The 9,696-nt window shown below is 51.0% G+C and overlaps 1 protein-coding gene across 1 annotated transcript; it reads right to left on the bottom strand.

Moving 5' to 3' along the window:
• Nucleotides 1-7,928: 7,928 nt before the first annotated feature.
• Nucleotides 7,929-9,024, bottom strand: TMSB10 (thymosin beta 10). Its single transcript, XM_004742304.2, has 3 exons — nucleotides 8,870-9,024; nucleotides 8,479-8,593; nucleotides 7,929-8,215 (listed from the first exon to the last, which is right to left on the bottom strand). The coding sequence occupies exons 2-3, from the start codon at nucleotides 8,576-8,578 to the stop codon at nucleotides 8,181-8,183; spliced, it is 135 nt and encodes a 44-aa protein (XP_004742361.1). The 5' UTR covers nucleotides 8,579-8,593; nucleotides 8,870-9,024; the 3' UTR covers nucleotides 7,929-8,180.
• Nucleotides 9,025-9,696: the final 672 nt, after the last annotated feature.

Genomic DNA, 9,696 nt, shown 5'->3' with positions numbered 1-9,696 from the left:
TTCACTGGAGAGAGAAGAATTAAGCTTGGTACCCGTTTAGCTTTTAACAGAATACAGTATCCCATGATCCTATATTTTGTCGTTAATCCAGGCTACCTATCTTACCTGTGAACGAATGAGGTCCAGGAGAATTGACTTTGTTTATGCTGAGCGACTACCTAGCTGGGGACCCGGTACTTAGCAGCAGATGCTTAATAAGCTGTGGTTGACTAAGTAGAGAAAGCAACAGTTTATTGAACAGCAAGAGCTTCTCCACTGTGGCTGTCCCTACCTAAGTGTGTTGACTCTGGCTGGCCCTGCTGCTTTTTTCCACCCCGAGCTTCCATCCAGCCTCCCACCAGGGGCAGCTTCCCGGGTTTAGTCCGTGATGACTTGCAGAATCACCTTGCCCTTCCCCGGGCTCAGTGCCAGAGACACCCACTTCATCATGGCCTCATTTTATTGTCTCTCTGTACAATGTGTTGGCCATAAAACTAATTTATGATCCTGACTCGGGGACTGTAGAATCTCTCTCCAAAGCAGTACGGTGTCTCCCAGGGTGCTTTCTGGGAAGTACCCTGCTTATCAAGTTCCCGTCTAGAACCTGAGACACACAAAGTCACACAGACCAGTGAAAGTTTCTGTTTGTCTGTCAGAGTACAACTTCTGTAATTGCCCTCATCATCTGAAGTCTTACTAGTTCTCCTTTTGCAAAGATCCAATTGTTACATTTTTTTTTTAAAGATTTTTTACTCATTTATCTGACGAGGGAGAGAGAGATAGCGAGACAAGGGGAGTGTGAGGAGAGGCAGGCTTCCTGCTGGGAAGGGACCTTAACCGAAGGCATGTGAGCCGCCCAGGAGCCCCATTTTCAGAAGGCAGCAAGCTGATGGTTAAACTCTTGACAGCTTAAAATTCACAATATTTACACCACAGAAATCAGCAAATGCTATGAATCAGCTCTTACCTACCTCCACCCTGACTGACAGTTGGTGGGTAAACACTGACCAGCATCCCACCGTGGATGAACGGGCCTTCCCCTAACCTCGGTCCTCATTACTTCTTGCCTGGACAATGACAATATCCTCACAACCAGCATCTCTGCACCCAGACTTCCTACTGTAGACGATCATTGTAGAGACTCCTGAATGAAAGTCAGGAAACCTAAATACAGATTTCTTTTTTTTTTTAAAGATTTTATTTATTTGACAGACAGGGATCACAAGTAGGCAGAGAAGCAAGCAGAGAGAGAGCAGAAGGGAAGCAGTCTCCCCGCCGAGCAGAGAGCCCAATGTGGGGCCCGATCCCAGGACCCTGAGACCAGGACCCGAGTGGAAGGCAGAGGCCTCAACCCACTGAGCCACCCAGGCGCCCCCTAAATACAGATTTCTTAAGTATAGAAACATGTACTTCACATAACAAAATATTCGAAGATAAGGCACTTTCAAGAAACCTCAGCATCTCAAGAGCTCATTACATACACAGACTCTTTTTATTTTTCCACGTTGCCACCTCTATGTGTTGCATTTCCCTTCACGGCTTCAAGAGAACTGTCATGGTTCGAGAGGGCATCACATCCTCACACAAGGGCCTGTAATGCTTTTTCTTATGTCCTTCTCAAGGAGCAATTTGGTCTTCCTAGAAATCCCACAGCAGGCTTTCTCGTGGGTCTCCTTGACCAGAATTATATCTATTCTTTTTTTTTTTTTTTTAAGATTTGATTTATTTATTTGGCAGAGAGAGACACAGCGAGAGAGGAAACACAAGCAGGGGGAGTGGGAGAGGGAGAAGCAGGCTTCCTACTGAGCAGGGAGCCTGATGTGAGGCTGCATCCCAGGACCCTGGGCTTATGACCTGAGCTGAAGGCAGCCACTCAACGGACTAAGCCACTCAGGTGCCCCTCAACCCACATCTATTCTTCTTCTTTTTTTTAAATCCGTATCTATTCTTAAGTCAATCATTGTAAGGGTAATAATAAAATTACCACAATTGGGTCAGACCGCTAATTTCCAACCATTCAGAACCAACATCTCCTTTTGCATCAAAAATTTTATAACACTCCTTCCCGAAGTGGAAATTAAAGATAATATAATCTACGCTCACACCTACTTTCAAAACAATATCAATACAGGCCCTTATTGGAATATAAAGGTGAAATAAAGAGAGTTTACAAAAAATTACATATGTGCATTTAATCTATATGGTGAATTGTATTATCATGACTCCCAGTTATTCCCTGCCTTCCCTGTAACAGAATTATACATACCAACCCACTAGCTGGGTTGGGTATGCCTGGTCGTGGTGCCTCACTCAACTGATATCAGGCTTGGGGTGCCTGGGTGGCTCAGTCATCAAGCGTCTGCCTTCGGCTCAGGTCATGATGATGTCAGGCTTGCTTTATGATTTGCTTTGGTCAATGGAATGTGAATGGAAGGGCCCCATCCAGAAGACCTTGAAAAGCCATTGTATGACTCTGCATTCCTCTTTTTTTTTTTCTTCAGAGATAGTGACAGACTGGGTACAGCTCAGTGGTAGAGCATTTGATGGCAGAGATAGTGACAGAGATAGTGAGAGACAGCAGGAGGAGGGAGGAGTAGGAGAAGCAGGCTCCCCGCTGAGCAGGAAGCCCTATGTGAGGCTCCATCCCAGGAGCCTGGGATCGTGACCTGAGGCAAGTGCTTAACCAACTGAGTCACCCAGGCGCCCCCATGTGACTTTTTTAAAAGACTCTTCGTTGTTGTATGACATGCATATGGAAAAATGCACAGGTCACAAGTATACAGCTTGAAAAAATAAAAAATTAAAAAACGAGTGTACAGCTTAATGAACCTTTACCAACTGAACACATCCTAGTGCCTAGGATAGTCATTACCTGTCCTAACTTCTCACAGCATGTATAGGTTTTGCCTACTTTTGAACTCTGTCTAAATGGTCTTGGAAATGAATTACTGAACATTTGTATTGAAATCTCTCATTACAATTACGTGAATCCAGCAAAACTGAATCCTGCACCAATTCAGTATACATTGCATTTTCCAGGAATACAACTAGTCTGTAAATGTAAACTGAGGGATGCTCGTTTTGTGTTTTAACTCCGAGCTTTCCCAAGCGTTCGTGGCACTGACTGTGATATTTTTCTTGGCTTCTGAAATGTTGACACAATGCAATTGTATCAGTGCTCATTGGAAGCTGCTGGATTCATGGGTAGGCTGTGTGTAGGTCCAAACAAGCATCAAGTACAGACTGTTTCTTTAGCGGTAGGATATCACTGTGCCATATTGTATTCTCCCTCTCCCTCTGCTGCTCTGTGTGTCAAATAAATAAAAAAAAATCTTAAAAAAAAACAAAAAAAGTCATGTAGGGCACAGCACAAATCTTTGATGTGTGGAATTGTCCCGTGCCTTGCCGGATGTCTACTATTCTTGACTCCCTCCCGTTTCTTCTTAAAAAAAAAAAAAAAAAAAAGATTTTATTTAAGACAGAGAGAGCACAAGCAGAGGAAGCTGCACACAGAGGGAGAAGCAGGCTCCTCGCTGAGCAAGGAGTCTAGTGTGGGACTCCATCCCAGGACCCTGAGATCATGACCTAAGCCAAAGGCAGACACTCAACCAACTGAGCCACCCAGATGTCCCTGTTCCTGACCCCTTCCTAGGAACTGTCTGTAGTGTTCCCTAATCATTATGATAGCAAACTGCAACCAAACATCCCCAGAAATTTCTATAATGCTCAACCCCTAAGTGCCTTATATTTATACTAATCAAACTTTGCTCCTGGGGCTGGCCCCTTAACGCTTGTCACCTGCTTCAGATATAAATAAAACTGGGCTGCAATAGGGCACTTGGGCGGCCCAGTTGCTTGGGCGTCTGCCTTCAGCTCAGGTCATGATCCCAGGGTCCTGGGATCGAGCCCCAGGGCAGGCTTCCTGCTCAGCTGGAAGCCTGCTTCTCCCTCTGCCAATCCCTCCTGCTGTGCTCTCCTGCACTCTCTCTGTCAAATAAATAAATCTTAAAAAAAAAAAAAAAATTGGGCTGCCATGTGCCAGGAAAGGAAGGATAGGTTGTGGTGCTGATGGTGGCTGGTTAGATAACCGTCCATGTCGGTCACAACATCCTTCACATACTATCAAATACATCTCAGATAACTTTGTCTCAGCCTCTCCAATCTGTAAAGGCTCTCATCTGTCTATGGGAATAAAACACTCAAAGTACCTTTCTAGGCTAATTGTGAGGCTTCTGTTTTCACCGAACGGCTCCCTCTGCCTCCATGGAACAGGATATCACTGTGCATCACTCCACTCTCACTCCTCAAGCTCTTCAAATGCTTCTTTTCTCACGAAGCAGCCTCCTGCCCAGAGTGTCCACTCCTTCGCACACCCTCTCTCGAGTATTTCCTTCATTCTGCCTTTTGTACAGTTGGCTGGCTCCCGTCTTGTTGCACTTCTGCTGGCCTTGTCCAGTGATAGACCCCCGCTGGTTGCTCAGAAAGGCATGCTGAATTAAACTGAATCAGAACACAGTCTCTGTATTTCGGTGACATCAGCAGTCCAGTACCTAAAATCTTCTGGGCTCTGTCCATGCCCAGTAGCATGGATAATAAGTCTGTCGTGGGGCCTGGGACAGGCGAGCCTTTAGCGTAGCCAAGATGGAGTAGTTGAGGCCAGGTGATATTTCAGCTATAATTCAGTAAGTATTTATTGAGCACGAATTATGTGCTGGCTTCAATTAATAAGTATCCTTCCCCATTCAGTCTAGCCACGTAGAGCTTTGTGTGTCCAGGTACCAACAGAGAGGTACAGATAGGAGCTCAGAGGAGAAAGAGAACGTCTTTGGCTGGGAAATCCAGGAGGGCTAATCAGAGAAAGTGGTGATTGGCATGGCCTTGTAGGATGGCTAATACGTGGCTAATTAGAAAAGAGACAAAGTAAGGGAAATAGTCAAGGAAGCTTGTTTATATAATTTTCAGCTCTTCTCTGAATTAATACTATATGGCCTTAAAATCTGGGAATCCTTAGCTTCTCATAGGATTAAAAAAACTGGGGCACCTGGGTGGCTCAGTCAGTTAAGCAGCTGCCTTAGGCTCAGGTCATGATCCCAGGGTTCTGGGATGGAGTCCATCATCAGGCTCTCTGCTCAGCTGGGAACCTGCTTCTCCCTCTCTCCCTGCCTGTCACTTTGCCTGCTTGTGCTCTCTCTCTCTGTCAAATAAATAAAATCTTAAAAGAAAAAAATCTTCTCATTATAGCTTCAGAGCAAGCCTCATTTGGATTGGACTAGTAATTGGTTCCTGAATTGTCCGAAAGGAGGGAGTGGGTACAAACCCGCAATTCACTATAATTCTCCCAAGGGTATCAGTATTCACAGGTGGCAAGGCATAGCACTGAGGGCCTGGGGTGCCTCAGTGCTCTCTGATACCCCACCTCCAGATTCTGGGGCTGTCCCTCCTGTGATGACCCCGATCTCAGGGGATCCCTCACTGGGAGAGAGGTGGGGCCTAGGAAGGCGGGCCTTTCTGCCAATACCTGGCCTTTTTGATCTTAACATTCAGGCCCTAGGATGTCTAGCTGTGTGCACCAGTGTGCAGCTGGGGAGCTGAGATGGGTCGGGGCAGGCAGCGTGGCGTTATAAGCTGATTCTGTGTTTAAGACTTCTGAAACCGGAAGTGACCTCCCTCTCCTATTTGCATTTCCTTTCCCCACCTCGCTGTGGCCCCATCTCATCAGCTCAGTGTCTTAGGGTGGAAAAGCAAAACTGCCCTAAGGCTCCTCTTGATTTGTGTCTTAAATTCTTCGGAAGAGCAAGGCAATCACCAGCACCACCCCGCTTAAGAATCCTTGAGAAGTGGAAGGATTTCTTGGGGAGGGGGTGGGAAAGTCATGGGAATCTTCTGAGAGTAAGGGCGCCCTGGGAAACGGGGTTCTGGAACTGCTCTCCAGGGGGAGTTCGCTGGGGTCCGGGAGTCTATGGGACCTAAAGGAAGGGCGAATGCGATTTGTGTCCCAGATGGGGCCCCAGAGAGGCCTTAGGTGTGGCTCCCCAGACAGGATTCTTTGTGCCCCTGAGAGCTCATGGAGCTCCAGAGGTGGAAGGTGCGCGCGGGGGGGGGGGGGGGGGGGGGGGGGGGGGGCGGCGGCGGAAGGAGCTGCGTTTTAGCAACCAGCCTTGTCAAGTACTTCAAATCGGCCTCCTCCGTTTCCTGCCTTCTCACACCCATCTCCCCGCTGCTTGCTCACATCACTCCACTCTCGCTTCTTGTTCTTCCTCAGATGGCCCAGCACACTCTTCTTAAGGCCCCTGCATTTGTGTTCCCCTTTCTGGAACCTCTTGTCTTATCCAGAGGCCTCCCTTGACTGCCCTGTTGAAAACTGCAATGGCGCTTCCCCTCCCTCTCTTGTCCCAGCACACTCCTCCCCCACCCAGCCTTTTCCGTCAGAGCCCTTTTCACCAGCAGACCTAGTGTGTTCCTGTCGGAAGGCAGCAGAGATTTCTTCTGTTCCCTTTTCTTTAACCTCCCAACAATAGACCCAATGGGGTCAATTATGCTCAAGCAGTAAAGGCTCATGAAATCTCATGAAACATTTGACACAACAGATGTTCCAAATCTTGGGTTATGGAATCCCCAAAAGCACAACCTTGGTCCCAAAATCTGCCTCCAGTCCTCACTATGTGACTTTGGCAAATCCCTAGTCTCTTTGACCTTAGCTTCCCCATCTGTAAAATGGGTAATTACTGTTTTAATAGGGTTTCTGAGAACTAAAAATCGTAACGGAATGCGTGGCTCACAGCAGCCTGTAAAGGTTAGCATCCCTCACAGGGAGGTGGGGGATGGCCCTAATGTGTTTCTCTTCCTTATCCCACCACCCCGATGACCCCACCCTCACCCCAGGTACACTTACCCTCCGCAGCACAGGTCTCTCTGTTAAGTCACTCCTTTGTGCAAAATGGGCATTGGCTCCCTCAACCTAGGTGTCCCTGCTCTGGTCTGCTGTGGTTGCCTGTCTCACCCACCAGAATTTTAAGTTCCCCTGTACAGGGATCACACCTCATTTAAATTACTTGCCCTCACCCAGTGTCCAGCCCCTTATGGTCACACAAAAATGTGGGACTAATCACTAAACCATGTGTTCTCACCTCTTTTTAGCAGAAAACCACCCCAGGGATCATAAGCCAGTTTTTCTTTTGTTTCAGAATGCCCTACAGCTTCCCCACCTCCTATCCACTACTCCTCAGGGTTGGTTCCCCTCTTCTCAGGGGTCTAAAGGGTGTGACCCTGTTTGGCTCAGCTGCTAGCCCCAGCCCTCCTCCACACACCCACCCCTCTTACTGCTCCCAGCACTGGAGGCTGCTCAGCCCAGTACTCCCTCTAACGGCTGGCTTTTGTAGAAGATTCTGCACTAGGGCTGAAAAGACAAAAAGCTAGGCTGTCCCCCTCCACCCCCACACTCCTCCAGCTCTGATGTTCCCGCTGTGGTTTCCCCTGGATCCGGTCTTTGTTTTCCTTTTTTAAGTTCCAAGAAAGCCTCCAGGAGACTTTTGTGACCTCACCCAATTCTCAACATTCCGTATTTAGTCTCTTACCCCTTTCTTCTCAGTCTTTGAAACACCGCTCTCTTATCGGGTGTAAATCGGAACTATGAGGCCAGAGAAATAGACTGTAAAAAGCTGATTAAAAACAAATCTTGCTCCCCTGAAAAAGCGTCTTCCGAGGAGCTTCCAGGAATGACAAAGTGAGGTCACATTTTACATGGGTAAGCAAGAGCTCAGCAACAAATACCCACAAAATCTCATGGAGAAGCAGGTAAAATCAGAATTATAAATGCTCCCTCCGAACCCGCCGAACCCGCCGTTCGGGTCCCCCTCCCGCTCTGCCGCAGCACTGTCTCCAGCGCGTGGGCCTTTGCTGCAGCGACACTGCCCACGCGTTCCCAACTAAGACTCAGACCACGCCAGCCGTGCCACGAGGTGTGTTTTATTTTCATGAAACATACAAATAATTTGCTATAATATCCCAGGGCAAACCGGAGAATTTGGCAGTCCGATTGGGGGGGGTCCCCTCAGAGACCCTCAGGCCGGTGGCGTCGGCACGGAGTGCCCGGGTTCACAGTGCAGCTTGTCGCTCGTGTCCATCTTGCAGGTGGCTCTTCTTCCTCCACATCACGACTGGGGTGTCTCGAGGATGACGGGGGCGGGGAATCCTCCGGGTTCTTAGGAAATTTCACTCCGCTTCTCCTGCTCAATGGCTGTGGGGAGCAGGAAGCAGACACCGGAGGATGAGGACACCTTGCAACCCCCCCGCAGCCGAGGGACCCACGAGGTCTGGGTCTTGAGGCGGCGGCTTGGGGCTGGAGAGACACGCGCTTCGTGGAACGGAAAAGGGGCCGGGACCGCCGGGATCCGGCGCCTCGGTCAGATGGGGGCGGGGGTGGGTTTTAGGAAAAGGCGGAGTGGGGAGGGCTGGGCTGGGCTGGGGGGCACGCGGACCTGGAGCCGGGGGTGCACTCACTCTCTTTGGTCGGCAGGGTGTTCTTCTCCTGCGTCTCCGTTTTCTTCAGCTTGGCCTTATCGAAGCTGGCGATTTCCCCCATGTCCGGCTTGTCTGCCATTTTCTTAAAGCGATCCTAGTGGGTAAAGCAGGGCGGTTGGCCTGCGGCCGGGGCCAGCGTCCCCTCCGCCTCTCCGCCGACGCCTCTCGACGTGGCACTCGGCCGGGGCGTTCCCTGCACCCGCAGGCCGAGGATCTGGGCGCGTCCCGCACCCCTCTCCTAGCCCCAGGGCGTGGCCCAGCGGCCTGGCGTCCCGTCGGGGAAGGGCGCCTGTTGCGGCGGCCGCGCGCGGGCCAGGGACACCTGCTCCGACCCCACCCGGATAGGGCCCCCGCCCTAGGTAGCGCTCACCGTGGAGTTCCTCTCCGAGCCCAGCGCCTGGTACTCCCACTCGCGTTGCTGCAGCAAGAGACAAAAGAGCGGCGCCCGCCCCTCGCCTTATATACGCCGCGCCCCGCCCCGCCCCTCGCCCGCCGCAGCGGGGGCGGTGCTGGAAGGCGATGGGCGGGGGCGGCGCGGGCCGCTCGCTTCCCCGCCGCGCCCTCCGCTGGGCTGCCTCGCGGGCTGGGCGCGGCTCTTCCTGTGCCCCGGGAGTGGGTGGGGGGGCCCATCCCCCCCTTCCCCCCCCCCACCCCCCCGCCTTCAGCTCGCCGCGACCCTGCAGTGGAGACGGCACTGGCCGTTGGGCGCGGAGCCCTCTCTTAATTAGAGTTTGGGGCAGCGCTCCTCTCCCGGGGAATCTGGCGGTCTCCAGAATGGGCGTGGGGGCCGGCGGGGAAGGGTTATGTGGCGTGTCTGTGTAGTATGCAGTTGTAGGTGTGGATGAATGTGCGGCCTGGCGCGCGTGTTCTGCAGTAATCCCTGCTCGCAAGACCCCCCCCCCCCATCCCTGTGCATTTCCCACGTCTCAGGCTTTTGCTTCCCCTCTCTAACTCCCCAACTCCCCTTTTCCTCTCTTCGGGAAGGCTGAGCCCTTCGTAGTCTCGCACGCACTGAAAGAATCCTAGCCGAGGCTTCCTGGTGATGAAGGGACAGGGGAAACCGATTTCCTCTGCTCTTTGCTCAGATCGGGGCTGGTTGCCTTCTCGTCGTCTGCTTTACTGAGCTGGGCGCCTCTTGCAGGAGCGGTGGCGGGTGTTCTTAAGTCCTGGATACAAGCATTGTCTGAAAGGTGGTGG

The sequence above is a fragment of the Mustela putorius genome, unplaced genomic scaffold, assembly GCF_011764305.1.
Source record: "Mustela putorius furo isolate JIRA1106 unplaced genomic scaffold, ASM1176430v1.1 tig00000281_pilon_pilon_pilon, whole genome shotgun sequence".
In the NCBI taxonomy this organism is placed as follows: domain Eukaryota; kingdom Metazoa; phylum Chordata; class Mammalia; order Carnivora; family Mustelidae; genus Mustela; species Mustela putorius.
This window is presented reverse-complemented; position numbering and strand designations above follow the sequence as displayed.